The sequence below is a fragment of the Trachypithecus francoisi genome, unplaced genomic scaffold (assembly GCF_009764315.1).
Source record: "Trachypithecus francoisi isolate TF-2019V2 unplaced genomic scaffold, Tfra_2.0 Contig01474, whole genome shotgun sequence".
Lineage (NCBI taxonomy): Eukaryota > Metazoa > Chordata > Mammalia > Primates > Cercopithecidae > Trachypithecus > Trachypithecus francoisi.
Window position 1 is genome coordinate 8,169,375 of NW_022681435.1, and position 15,424 is coordinate 8,184,798.

The 15,424-nt window shown below is 32.7% G+C and overlaps 1 protein-coding gene across 7 annotated transcripts in view; it reads left to right on the plus strand.

Annotated features, from left to right (window-relative positions):
* RELCH (RAB11 binding and LisH domain, coiled-coil and HEAT repeat containing) overlaps positions 1–15,424 on the plus strand; it is a 121,195-nt gene that overhangs the window by 40,222 nt on the left and 65,549 nt on the right. For 4 of the 7 annotated variants that reach the window (XM_033239094.1, XM_033239084.1, XM_033239103.1 and 1 more), the window contains exons 6-10: positions 719–922; positions 1,028–1,119; positions 1,728–2,021; positions 4,601–4,676; positions 5,689–5,784. In XM_033239094.1, the coding sequence (XP_033094985.1) occupies positions 719–922; positions 1,028–1,119; positions 1,728–2,021; positions 4,601–4,676; positions 5,689–5,784 (762 nt within the window). Of the gene's footprint in view, positions 1–718; positions 923–1,027; positions 1,120–1,727; positions 2,022–4,600; positions 4,677–5,688; positions 5,785–5,933; positions 5,958–15,424 lie in introns of all 7 variants that reach the window. The other 3 variants (XR_004443942.1, XM_033239075.1, XM_033239120.1) reach the window with 1 other exon arrangement.

Consider the following 15,424-nt stretch of genomic DNA (forward strand, 5'->3'; position numbering starts at 1 on the left):
AGGATGGTCTCGATCTCCTGACCTCGTGATCCGCCCATCTCGGCCTCCCAAAGTGCTGGGATTACAGGCTTGAGCCACCGCGCCCGGCCAGGAGTTTATATTTTTAAGAGATATAATAAAAAATTGTGTAATGTTTTGATACCTAAGACAATTAAACCTATTTATCTAGAAGCTGAGGAAACGTACAAGAATAATATTGGATAGTGGAAAGTATAAAATAAATTTAAGAATGTTATTTACTAACTTGGAACATACACTTTGATATTATAACAAATTTATGATTATGTTGGGTTTTCAATATATTCACAGAAGATGACTGTGGTGGCTCACACCTGTAATCTCAACACTTTGGGAGGCCAAAGTGGGAGGATTGCTTAAAACAAGGTGTTTGAGACCATCCTGGGCAACAAAGCAAGGCCTCATCTCTACAAAAAAAAATGTTTCTTAATTGGTTTGGCATGGTAGCGGGTGTTTGTAGTTTCAGCTACTTGGGAGGCTGAGGTGGGAGGCTCACTTGAGCCCAGGAGTTTGAGGCTACAGTGAGCTGTCTATGATTGTGCCACTGTAATCCAGCCTGCATGACACAGCAGGACCCTGTCTAAAAAAACAAAACAAAACAAAAACAAAAACAAGGTATTAGCAATAATAATATGGATTTCAAAAATGCAAGATAAAATTTCCTCAAAGTTTTTTTATGTTATCATTTTTTATCTTTTAGGATTTTGAATTATGGGATGATGTAGGATTAAACATTCCAAAACCTCCAGACTTATTGCAACTCTACCGAGATTTTGGAAATCATCAAGTGACTGGAAAAGATCTTGTAGATGTGGCCAGTGGAGTAGAAGAAGATGAGTTAGAGGCCTTTACACCAATTATAAGCAACCTTCCTCCAACTCTTGAAACTCCCCAGCCTGCAGAGGTGAGAGATAGCAACTAATTAGTCAAGTCCACAAAAAGTATTTAAACTATCTAAAAGCATACAGTGAGATCTTGAGTTTCTGTTTTTCTCCTGTTTTGATTTTAGAACTCCATGTTAGTACAGAAATTAGAAGATAAAATTAGTTTGTTAAATAGTGAGAAGTGGTCATTGATGGAACAAATCAGAAGACTTAAAAGGTAAGTACTTGATCATCATTCCTAAAAATCCTCTTAAGATGTTTAAAGGTATTGGCAAGTTATGCAAATATAGGAAACAATATTCCAGTTGTAAGGCATAATTGCTTCACATTTTAATATTTCTGAAAGTTTTATAATTGTTTAATATATTTAAAATAGTAGTAGGTCTTTTTTCCCAAAACAAGTTAGTAAATCAATATGGTGATCTTACAATCAATTGTGTCTTGACACTAAGAAATAAGATATTTTGATTTGTCCTTCATTAGTTGTACATATTTCTCATTCATTATTCCGTTTAGTTCTTATAATAATTCTGTGGGTTTGAGGGAGTTATCCCCAGTTTGCAAATGAATAAAAGAAATTTAAGTGCCAATTAAAAGCAGGGTTTTTAAGGCCATTTTTATGCTTCATTCTTGAGTTTATAGCTACATTTTTAGGTATATGAAGCATCAATGAATATTGCATAAAAAAGATTTATCACTTGCCAACCATTTGCTACTAATACTTTTAAATATACTTTTAAAACATTAAACCCATTATGAGTTTTATGCTAGTTTTCAAAAATACAGTTGTCCTCTGGTGATTTCTCTTAATTTCTCTTTCTACAGTGAAATGGACTTCCTCAAAAATGAACACTTTGCCATCCCAGCAGTTTGTGACTCTGTTCAGCCTTCTTTGGATCAGTTGCCCCACAAAGACTCTGAGAGCAGTGGACAGCATCCAGATGTAAATAGTTCAGACAAGGGGAAAAACACAGACATCCATCTTTCAATATCAGATGAAGCTGATTCCACTATTCCTAAAGAGAATTCTCCAAATTCATTCCCCAGGAGAGAAAGAGAAGGAATGCCACCTTCTTCTCCATCAAGTAAAAACACAGTTCATTTTGATAAACCCAATAGGTTAGTATGCCTCCTATATTTTGAAATGCATCTTTCAGCTATTTAGTGTGTGTCAAACGGGAAGAGCTACTGTTTTTATTTAAACTGCTTTTTGTAGATCAAATATATGAATTTTTATATTTGACATGAACTTAACACATAGCAAAGTAGTTGTCACAAGAAAAGTCACAAAATTATTAGTTACTAAATTAAATTAAATCAAAAAGGAATTACCCATCAATGGGCTAGGTTCTATCTTAGCTAAGTACTTAAACCCGTAACTAATATGTTATTACTGTGTGCTACAAACACTTACCCAGTGCTTTTTTCTCTATCCTGTAGTCATTATCAGACTCAGAGGAATATTTTGGTGCTACATAGTTGCCTATGTTAAAGAAGGAATAATTTTTGCTTCTAGTTTTTTGTTTTTTGTTTTTTTTTTTTGTCTGTGTCTGCCTCCATTACAAATATTACATCATTAGTATTCTTTTAATTCATATATTTAATTTATATTGGGTTACAGAACTCACAGATGACAAAAACCGTGGTCCCTGTACTTTGTGATTATGTTTCTTAGTGGAGGGGACAAAATATAATTTTAAAACTCTTAGATTATAATTAAAAAATACTTTTAAGAAAGGAATATTACTGAGCTCTTTTTATATGTCACACAGAATTCTCAATGCTTTATGTATATTAACTCATTTAATTCTTATGGTGCATTTTCAGCCACAAGGTCATACCCCATTTCCTATTAAATAGAGAGATGTTATGCCTACTATGAGCATGTAATAGAAAAGCACGACTAATTTGCTTCAGACTTATAGGTCCTCATTATTACTAAGAAGTATTGGATTTTTATTTAAGTAAAGCTTTTCACTCATGAACTACAACTTTTTCTGTGTATAGTAGGGGTGTGTGTGTGTGCGTGTCTGTCTGTCTGTCTGTGTTGGTCACAGAATTGAAACAGACATGGCCCAAACCTCAAACCTTACAGTATGAGAGAGACAGACAAGCAATAACAGTAAGGTATGAAAAGTAGTATAATAAAATAAGTTCAGCTTGCTTTGGGAACATGTAATTAAGGCACTAACCTAGTCTTCAGAGCAGGAAGGTTTCATAGAAGTGTCATCCAAGATGTGAAAACTATGTAAGAGTTAACAAGCAAAGAGGTAAAAGAATCCCATGTGCACAAACAAAACAGTGCTTTAGGGGAACAAAGAAGGACTTAGTAAGGCTTAAGCAAATAATGCTAGTAAAAGGAAGGATAGAAGACAAAGTTGGAGAAATAAGCAAAGTCTAAGAAGTCATGTAAGCTTGCATTAATTCATTGTAGAGGTTGGGACATGATGGTATCTAAGCTTTAGAAAGGGTCCTCTGAGCTAGAGGTAATTGGAAGGTAGCAAGACTGGGAGCAAGGAAACTATACGGGTGTATGTGGGAAGAACCCAAGTAAGAAATGATGGAGCCCTGTTCTATATTGAAACATTGGTAATGGGAAGGGAAAGAAGTATATGGATCTGCAAGATTATTGGAAGTTGAAAGACTGAATGGATTTGGGGTGAAAATAAAGGGAAGGAAGCCAGGGACGATGGCATTTGCCTCTAATCCCAGCTACGTAGGAGGCTGAGATGGAAGAATCGCTTGAGCCCAGGAGTTCTAGACAGCATGGGCAACACAGCAAGACCCCGTCTCAAAAAAAAGGATCAAGCCTGATTTGAAGTTTCTGACTTGGGCAAGTGGAAGGATTATGGTCCCCCTCTGAGTGAATATGAGAGGAGCATAAAACAGCAAAAGGCTCAAGCTTTGGTACAGTACTCTATAATCATAGAAATTACTGAGCGCCACTTTGTGGTGTATGCTAAATAAGCTTTATTATCTAATTATTGGTGTTAGCCTTTTCTTTGCAGATTCAACACATAAAGTACAACTCATAGTCATAATTTTATGAATAATACTACATAGAGACTGGTAGTGTTTTAGAAATATAATGTTTTAACCTCCTTTATTAAACATAAATAGGCTAATATTTTCAACTGCAAACAGAAACTTTCTTTAAAATGTATCATGAATATTGAATGAGCTGCGCCTCCATTTATCTTTAGACTTATTGTATGTGGTTTTCTAATATTCAGATTTATCATTAGCTATATATATCTGCAAAACTTTAATTCCTCTCAGCAATATACCAGGTCAACCTTTGTATCCACTTTACCTTTCTGTTTATCTTTTTGGGACTATAGAGAATTGGAGTTGGAGAAAGTCCTTATTTCAGATTTTCAAATCAGTTCTATAGTCACTGATCTACTATACCACTTTAGGTTTGATCCACTAACTCTTTAACTGCCATTTTTCACATAACATCAAACTACTGCAAGAACACCAGTTACTATTGATTTTTTTTCTCCTAAGTGACCTATATAAGTAAGTTTCTCCAGTGAAGTGTTCTTCAAGTCACTGGTGGCTCAGAAATCTGATTAGCATTTGTGGGGTAGGATTAATGCTGGAATGGAAGTTGTAATATGTAACTTAAATTTCTCCTTAAATGTCAATGGTAATTATTTGATATTATCTCTTTTTCATACAACATTTTCTTCTAGGAAATTATCTCCTGCATTCCATCAAGCACTACTCTCTTTTTGTCGAATGTCAGCAGATAGTCGTTTAGGATACGAGGTAAATTATAACACCTATTTCCACAACTTTTTAAAAACATTCTGCTGTTTTTCTTCTTTTTAGTTTCTCTTCTACAGAAGCATCTGTGATAAGGCTATATTTCAAATGCAAATCCATTGTTTAAAGAATGCTATAAGATATAGTTCCTAAAATTTTTAACTTTTAAGTAAAGTAGTTGATTATTTCTGTTTTTTCTGTTAACATTGAAGTGACCTTTTATAAACTCTGTTTTTAGTAGTATGTCTAATGACAGTGTCTCTTAGATATAATTCAGAAAACCAACTTAAGTGTACACTGTTTATATATTAATTGTCTATTTAAATTACTCCATTATTTTCATTTCATTAGGAGTGGTTATGTCCAATAGTTGAGTTTATTAGCTTGCATATTAGTTTTTCTCAACTATTTTGTATTTATTTTTGCAGATTGGTCTTGAGGGGGTATTTTATTATTGTTGTTTTTTCTTACCTCTGTACTCACTCCTCCTTTTCTAGCTGTTTTGTGTTTCATTTCACTTGACTTCCCATGGGCTTGTGTTCCACAATGTCATTGAGAATATCACAGAGCTAGTTAGAGGATGGTTTGGATGCACTCTGGCAATCCTCATTGTAAGACTGGATCACCTTCCGTAGCCTACGCCTTGTATTTCCAAGTTCTTTGTACAAATTATCACTATAGCTAATGGTTGTAGCTTTGTGAGCATCTCTTCATGCACAAAAAGAAACATTGAGGCTGCCCTACTCTTGTGCTATCCCCGCTACTTGTTCCCAGAAATGGAGCCCATTAGGTCTTCTTGGCTTCACCCTTGATTTTAATGGTATTTTAAATCTGTTTCTAGCCCAAAGACATATTGATGTTGATTGGAGCACTGTTGCTGTTGTTGTTGTTATTATAAGTTAAAATATTGGAATGCGTGTTTAGAGCAGAGGTGTCAGGACCTAACGAATGAACTTTTCTATATTATTATGCACAGAATTTCTCCACTATCATCGTTTATTATTTGGTTTTCTAGGTGTCTCGTATTGCAGATAGTGAAAAAAGTGTTATGTTAATGCTGGGACGCTGCCTGCCACACATTGTTCCCAATGTGCTATTGGCAAAGAGGGAGGTAAGACACATAAAAGTATTTTCATCCCAGTAATCCCATCATGTTGTCCATTTTTTGTCATTTTGAAGTTGAGTGTTATATTTTTATTTTCTTAAAGTCTATTACTTGCAATCATATTCTTACTTTTGTGCATGCATCTCTGCTCCTAGAGAATGGTTTTACACCTCTGTCAGGTGAGTTCAGTAAAACTGCATGGTATTCATGTTTTTCCAATTTTGCTTAAAGCATTGTTAGCTTCTGCAGCACTAACTATTACTGTAGGTCCATTTATGTGCCATGAACACTGTCTGGTTTTTACATTACCAGTTAACTAATTATCTGTGCTCTTGGTATGATATGCTTCATTTGTCTACAGAAATGGACACTCTTTGTATTGAAAATTAACAGGGATGAATAATATAACACTAGTCATAAATGTACATATAGTTGCTGATTATAAATGTGTTATTATGCTCATTTGGCAATAAATCACATTTCTCTTATGATAGGATAGTTGTCATATTGACTACAACAGCTTTTTAAAGTACCTTTTTTATTTTTCTTACAGTTAACCAGTTATTGACAGATGCTTTAAGTATCCAAAATACATTTGCAAATAATTTGAGTCCACATAGCCTACGTTATGATCCATAAACACTGTAGGAAGTTATCTTTATGGTTGTATTTATAAATTATTATTAAATATATTTAGTCAATAAAAGATTAATGGGATGTTATCTATAATCTCATTTAAATGACAGTGGATGATTTATTTGCAGATAATTTAAATTATTTTATTGAATTCTGTTTTTGAGATAAAATTTTTGATCAAAAAAATTTTATAAAGAATAGATGAAGAATATTTTAGAGTGTATCATGTAACTTTCTATTGTCATTTTCTTAATATTTACCACTGATTTTACTCATAGTTTCTGGGACCTACAGTACATATAGGTACATAATGCATTGGCAAAACCCATTTAAAGCTTATTTTCAATTATCCATTTAGCACAAGAAATTTGTACTGATCCTCAAGAAAACATGTAGAGCTTTAAATTTTTTATCCCCATAGGTATTTTTAATAAAAACAATTAAAAAGATTATTTTTCTGCTGATGGCTTTATTTTTACCTAATTATTTTAAAATAGTCATAATATATTAATAAGTATGGAAAGTCTTATATGTCTTGAAGGATCAGTGTCCAATTTCAGATTGTTTTGCAGTTCTGCCTGGCAGAATGGTGTTTGAGCTTCTTTTCCTTTTTTAGCTTGTAACATAATCCATGTAATGTGTTAATGTTTGCATCCCTTTTACTGTATTTCCTTAATATCATCTTTAGAGTATTACAGAAATCTAATTATTATGAAATTCAGTTTTAGCTTTTTCATTTTAATTTGTCATATTATCATAAAAGACTACCACTAAAATCTGATTGTACTGCATGAAATATTTATAAATTTGCATCATCAGTAATCAGATATGTTATACATACAGATTATATACATATATGCACACATAGAACTAATTTGTGGTATGATGTTTACTTTTCTGGCTGATTTTAAATTTTTTATAATTAAAATATATAATTTCATGAAAAACTGATCATCTATCTTTGTTCATTTAATTATTTGTATGTTTTATCAGAAAAGTTGCCATTTATAATAAAATGAAATTGTATTTCCTCAAAATTAAATTGATAAATAATGAAATATGTCTTAGAGTGTTTAAAATCAATCCCTAGGCATAAAAGAACAAAACATTTTTTTATTACATCTCTTGATGTTGAATTACTTTTTAATATTTCACCCCTATTTCTTCTTATAAATCTAAATATCTCTCTCTATGGGGAGACAGAGTTGTTGTTTTTTCGTTTTGTTTTGTTTTCTGGGTTTTTTTTATTTGAGGCAGGCTCTCGCGCTGTCACTCAGGCTGGAGTACAGTGGCACAGTCATGGCTCACTATAGCCTCAAACTCCGGGGCTTAAGCATTAAATCTACATTTTTATAAAACTCCTGTGATTGAAGGATTAATATTTTGACTTCTTATTTCTCATGTTTGGTATACTCTTGTCAGCAAAAGCCTTTTTGTTGGTATTTAAATAAAATTTAAATGTTCTTTAGTAAACTGAACATAGTAATATTCTTGGCTGATTAAATAAAGCATTAGAAACAGGGTTTAATGTTTTGATTAATATGTTTACATGGTTTAACTTTTTTTAATGTAAAAAAATGTACAGTGAAAATTCCTTTTTTCCTGTCCTTGAGCTTCTGTCCCATATGCAGTCAGTTTTGCTAGCTTCTAGCAAATGGTCAAGTCATTTGACCATTTTTAAATTTGATTGTTTTTCTTCATGTTTTTGAGTTGTAAGAGTTTTTTATATATTCTGGGTAGTAAACCCTTATCATATATATGATTTGCAAATATTTTCTTTCATCCTGTAGGTTTTCTTTTTACACTCTTGACCATATCCTTTGATGGGCAAATGTTTTCCATTTTTATGAAATCTGATTTATCAATTTTTTTCTCGTGTTGTTTGTGCTTTAAGTATCAATTTTAAGAAACCATTGCCAAATCAGTGTTATAGAAGATATATATATGTATATGAATATATATGAGAGCTAAAGCTATGAAACAATTACAAGAAAATGTTTTTTATATATATTTAGGTCAGTGATTCATTTTGAGTTAATTTTTATATATGGAATGAAACAGGGTCTAACTTTATTCTTTTCATATGGCTATCAAGTTATCCAGAAACATTTGTTCAAGATAAAAAATTTCCTCTTTTGAACAGTCTTGCTACTTTTGTCAAAAATCAGTTGGGCCTAGATTCTTCGGGTTTATTTCTGGACTTTCAGTTCTGTTCCATTGGTCTGTATGTCTAGCCATATGCCACTACCACACTGTTTTGATAAATGTTGTTTGTAGTCAGTTTTGAAATTGGGACATATGAGTCCTCTAACTGCACTTCACTATTGTCTGCTCAGGGTCCCTTGCAGTTCCATATGAATTTGATGCTCAGCTTTTCACTTCTGCAAAACAGGTCACTGAAATTTTTATAGAGATTACATTAAATCTATAGATCTCTTTGGGAGTATTGTCATCCTAACAATATTAAGTTTTCCAGTTCACGGACGTGGAATGTCTTTTTATTTTAGATCTTTAATTTCTTTTAGTAATATTTTGTAGTTTCCAGTGTACAGTTCTTTCACTTCTTTGGCTAAATTTATTCCTAGGTATTTTGTTCTCTTGGATGATATTATAAATGGAATTGTTCTTTTAATTTTCTTTTCAAAAAAAGAAAGGTTTATCCTGGTTTATCAAAACAACACTGGTCATTGTGTGTTGATCTTAAATCTTGCAACTTTGCTGCATTTGCTTATTAACTCTAATCATTTTTTATGGGTTCTATGATATTTTCTACATATATAGAATCGTGTCATCTGTACGTAGAGAGATAGTTTTGCTTCTTCTTTACAATTTAGGTGGCTTTTATTTTTTCCTCTTGCTTAGTTGCTCTAGCTAGGACTTCCAGTACAATTTGGATGGTAATGTTTTGAGAAAGCAAATACCCTTGCCTGATTTTATGTTAATCCACCCTTGCATTCATGAGATACATCCCATTTGGTCTTGGTTTATAAACCTTCTAATGTGCTTTTGGATCAGTCGTTAGTATTTTGTTAAGTATTTTTGTGTCTGTATTCATAAGGGATACTGTTCTGTGGTTTTCTTATCTTGTGTTTTGGTATTTGGTATTGGTTTTGGTATTGGGCTAAAGCTGGCTTGATGAGTATAGGAACTCTTCAGTCTGTTTCCTTGTTATATGCCTGTTGGGATTTTCTACTTACTGAATCAGTTTGGTGATTTCTGTGATTCTAGGAATTAGTTTATTTCATCTTGATTATCTGATTTGTTGATGAGCAGTTGTTCATAGTATTAACTTACTTCTTTTAATTTCTGTAATGTCGGTACTGACATCCCTGCTTTCATTTCTGATCCTAGTTATTTGCATCTTCTCTCTTTTTCAGTCAGTCTAGCTAAACATTTGTCAATTTTGTTTCTCTTTTCAAGAACCAACTTTTGATTTTGTTAATTCTCTTTATTGTTTTTCTAGTCGATATTTCATTTATCTCTGCTCTAATCTTTATTATTTCTTTCCTTCTGCTGGCCTTGGGTTTAGTTTGATCTTTCTGTAGTTCCATAAGATATTGAATTACTGACTTGAGATCTTTTTAAATACAGGTATTTATAGCTATACATTTCCCTCTGAGTACTGCTTTTGCTGTATCTCATTAGTTTTGGTATATTGTTTTCATTTTCATTCATCTCAATGTTTTCTCGTTTACTTCATGATTTCTTCCTTGACCTATTGCTTATTTAAGAGCATGTTGTTTAATAGCCACATATTCGTGGATGTTCCATTTTTCTTATGTTACTGATTCTTAATTTCATTCTATTGTAGTCAGAGAAATACTTTATATGTTTTTGATCTTTTAAATTCACTAAGAATTACCTTTGCCTAACTTATGGTCTGTCCTGGAGAACGTTCTGTGTGCATTTGAGAAGAATATATATTCTACTGATGTTGAGTGGAGTGTTCTGTATAATTTTATTAGATTTAGTTGTTTTATAAAGTTTGGGCTCTCTATTTCCTTATTGGCCTTCTGTCTAGAATTTCTGTGCAGTATGAAAATAGGGTATTGAAGACTCCAACTATTATTGTAGAACTGTCTTATATTCTTTCAGAGATACTTTGTGCATGTATAAATTCAAATATGTGATCTTTTCCCCATGATTTAAACAAATGATACCATATTCTATGCACTATTCTCTACTTTGCTGTTTTTATAGTTAACATTAGATTTTACTTTTCATATCATGATATAAAGAACTTTCTATTAGTGTTTTCAAACTTTGACTACACCTTCAGTAAAAAAGATGTTTTACATCATGTACCAGTATGTACTTACATACATAAAATTAAAAGTTTTATAAAACATAGTAAAGACAAGCAATAGCAAACATGATTTTATAAATATTTTGGAAAAGTAAAGAAGAAAATCCTTAAATAAGCAATTAAAAAAGAAAAACATGCTGTTCATGACCCATTCAACTGATTTTGTGACCCACTGTTTTAAAGATAGTAGGATAAAGATTTAATCAAAACTGGGTAGTAAACTAAACTTTTTTAAATAGAAAGCACGATGAATATAGGTATTAGCATTATTTGTTTTTCTTTAAAACAGGAAAAAGAAAAAAGTAACAACTTTACTCAATCTTCAGGTTACAATTATAATATTTTTTAATTCAGTGTATCTTATTTTAAATCTAAGATGCAATTGGTTGTAGCAGTTATGTTTCTTTAAGAAAGAAAAGGAATCCCAGTTGAATTATAGCATGCTGTCTATCGTAAGATACACCCATATTTCAAAGATTCTAAAGTTTAACAAAAATATATACCTGTTAGGTTCTTTGAAATAGTGGTAGTCTCTTTTTACTAACTTATATTTTAAAGTCAAATATTTATCTCTACTGTAATCTTTATTTTTCCTTCTGCTGGCCTTGGGTTTAGTTGATCTTTCTGTAGTTCCTTGCCTGTTCATTTTGGGAGAGAAAAATAAAAGATGGACTGATTTTTTTATATGTGGCTTACACAGCAGTTCATTTTAATGGATTGGTTGGGGAAACTTGAATCTTTTGAGCCAAATTATAGAATAAATTTATTTATCATTTGATAAATGTATATAGTAAATAAGCTAAAGTTGTTGGTTTTTCACAATTTCTGCTTTAACCACATTTGAAGAGGAAATTCTGTAATTAAAAATAAAATTTTATAAAAGATTACTTCAAGTAGCATTTTTGGTAATCATATATCAAAATTTAACTTTCAGTTTTGTTCTGTGCCAAGGAAATATATTCTATCAGCTAGCTAAGTTGGAAAATCAAAGGAGAAATCTGGGGCTGAGACGGGAGTGGAAATGAGGAGAGACTTAATGGAGACCAGCTTTTGGGATATTGGAAGTCTTCCAAAATTATATTGTGATGATGATTGTACAACTCTGAATATGCTAAAAACCACTGAATATACACTTGAAATGGATGAACTTTATGAAAGATGAAGCATATCTCAATAAAACTGTCATTGAAAAGGCAAAAGAGAAAACCACTTATCTCAGTAAAGCTGTAACAACAAAGGCAAGGGAAAGAACCAATTCCCTAAAAGTTTTTAAAGTAGTTAGTACCTCTACAGACCTCCCGTCTTATGAGAAACTAGACTGTGATCTTTTACATTGTCATTCATGTTTCCTTCATGGAAAACTTATGAGTAATGATCACCTCAGAGGATCATAACTCTATGAGATTTATACAGTAGTATAGTGGATAAGTGTAATAAAGTAGATAGGAAGTTTTGACTATCTTCTTTATACCTATGTGATGTTGGCATGTGTGCATACTTAATTTTGTGAGTAAATCACATTTCTTTAGCAATAGTGAGACTTGAGGTAAGGTTATTTAAGTACTTAGGTTTCCTAAAGATTGAGCCCCAGAAATTATAGATATTTAATATTAATAATTCTAAGAATAGGTATTTTTAGCAGCCCTTGAATTGTAAAACTTTTACAGAGGTGAGTAATCTTGTTTTTGTTTTTTTTTCTTATGTGAGTCTTTGTAATGTCTGTCTTTATTGGGTTTCCTTTTTATATGAATAGGAACATGCTGAAAAGTTTCAACTGAAAACTTAAATCACAGGTTGTACACTATCTACAGACCAACAAAGGCTCACGGATAGGTATTGTTTGGCCTACTCAGTAGTGTTAAAAATGATGTGCTAGTTATCAGACTTTTGAAAACTGATATTTTACCTAAAAATACAAAATTTGGGCTTTTCTTGAAAACTCCTAGTCTGAAGTTTTCCTCCAGTCTAAGAGCACTAGACTTACATTTCCAAATGATTTTTTCAATTGGAGCACAATTCCTGTCCCCTGTAGGTGGGACATGGGATCTCTAGTTAGCCACAGTTGCTGCCGTACTTTTTTGACCCTTAGTCACTAAAACCCCGTGTTAGTACTGTTTATCATCATGTTTGCATTATTGTTTTCCTTATATTTACATGTTTATTTTATTTATATGTTTACATTACCTTTATTTTACATGTTTACATTACCTTCTTGACCCTCCTTGTCTGGTACTGATAAACCTTTTGTTTGGATTCCTCCATGCCTTCTGTGCTATGTATCAAATTTTATACACTTGTATCTTGGCTGATCTGTACCCTAATTTTCACATTATATCCAAATGTAATATATATTTGCATATAAATATATTTGGATATAGTGTAATGTGACAATTAGGGTACGGATTAGCCAAGATACAAGTGTATCTTGTATCTTGACACTAAAAGTAAAATAATGTCTCATTATATTTGGATATAATCAAAATAAAAATCCAAATAAAATAATAAGTAAATATGATATCACATTATATTTGTATATAATCTTGACAATTAGAGTACTGATAAGCCAAGGATATCTTAGCTGCTTTGAAACAGATATTTCTATATTGCTTATTGTCTTTCCTTCCTTCTTCAGTCATTTCTACTCCACCCCCAGTTGTTTTCAGCATATGTTCTTTCCTTTGGATTGTGCAAAAGAATTATCTCGATTTGTTTAAATATGGATATTAAATATTGAAATTTAAATTTCAAAAGATTACCATTGACTCAAAGAAAACCATTTTCTTTTTTTATTTTTTTTGATCACAGAGTCTCACTCTGTCACCCAGGCTGGAGTGCAGTGGCGCGATCACAGCTCACTGCAGCCTTGACCTTCTGGCCTCAGTAGATCCTCCTACCTCAGCCTCCCAAGTAACTGTGACTACAGGTGCACACCACCACACCCAGCTAATTTTTGTATTTTTGGTAGAGATGGGGTTTTGCCATCTTGCCCAGGCTGATTTCGAATTCCAATCCTCTTCTATTAATGAAATCTAAAAATCCTAGAAATCCTGCAGTAGGATTACTATACTGATTTTCTCTTTAATGATCATAGACACTCTGTTAAATATTTCACTTCAATACACATTACTGAGTACTCTCTATGTTGCCAAATCATGTTTTAAAATATTAAAGATTCCTATTGCTTAAAGTATGGATATATTATCCGGGCACAGTGACACATAGTTCCAGCTACTCAGGAGGCTGAGGCAGGAGGATCTTGTGGAATTCTAAATAAGGAGTGGGAGTTGGCCTGGCGAGACTGAGGGAAAGCAAAAAAAGAAAGTGGATCAGCTGTAAGTCTGCTTTTCTTCATGGTCCAGGACACGTAGCCCTCCTGTGCAAATAACTCACAGTCTTCCTGCACAAAGCTATCACCAGACACCTCAGCCAATAGAAAAATGCAAGTTAGCTCACTGCAGCAACCTTGGCTTTATCAGTACTGCACAAAGCCCTCTTCAGCACACAGCATGAGCACCAGCAACTTTTTGTCTCCTTGCAGTTAGCTCCTCTCTTGCTGGTCTGCCGTTTCCTTTCTTGCAATTTCCTTCCTTGTATTTTCCTACTTTGTCTAATAAATCTGCCTTTCTTTACCCACAACTGTCTTGGCAAATTACTTTTACCACTCAGAGCAACACCAGCCCCCAATAGTCACTGCCCTCAACAGATCTCCTGAGCCCAAGAGTTTGGGGCAGTAGTGTGCTACAATCACGCCTGTGAATAGCCAACTGCCTTCAAGCCTGGGCAATATAACAAGACCCAGTCTCTTAATAAAAAGAAAGAAATGCAGACACCTAAGTTTATTATGTGAAGCAGAAAAATTACCTCTTGGATCTGATATTACCCAAGTCATAGGTATTTTCTTACCATGGTTATTATTTTAATATTACATGAGATATTAAATCTAATATGCCTAAGGATTTTTTATTACTCTATTATTCTCATTTACATTTAGTCTTTCAAAGATATTTTTAGAACACCTTGTCTTCTGATGGAAATTTAATCACCATTTTTTAAATGCTGTATTCAGAATTATAAAGAAAGTTTTAAGACTATACTTTTTCAGTGTGAGAGGTGATGCCAAAAGGAGAGTATTGATTCAAGTCTATTAACTTATGAATAGTCTGAAAATGGTAAATACAAACTTAGTAAATTCTGGTGTGGATTTATTAGTGTTTCAAAGGCTTGAAAGATGAATTCACAATAAATGTGAATAAGTAACACAACAGACATATACTTATAGAATCTATTATTTTATTTTAATAGCAATACAAATAGAAGTTATAAATAAATGGATAATGGAGAAATTAGCAGATTTGGGACCAGTCTCAATCTAGCAATTATCCTAATCTTATCCTTGCTGGCTCTGTCAGAAACAGACCACTCTTTCTGCATTTTTCTTCCTCACTTACTGGACCTCTTCTCAGCTCTGTGTTGCTGTAAGAGGAAGAAGCCATCCAGCATCCTTTACACTCTGAGTTGTAACTGCCATAGCTGTAATATGCCAAGGTGGACCACTCTCGTTGGCATGGAATAGCAACCAAAAATTATTGGCAGTGACTTCCCATATGTTGTTAATTTGCCAGCAAGAAATAAAAGCTGATGGCAATATCAATTATTACTGTGATTAAGAAAAGTGAAAAGTATTTTTTTCAAAGTCCTAAATTC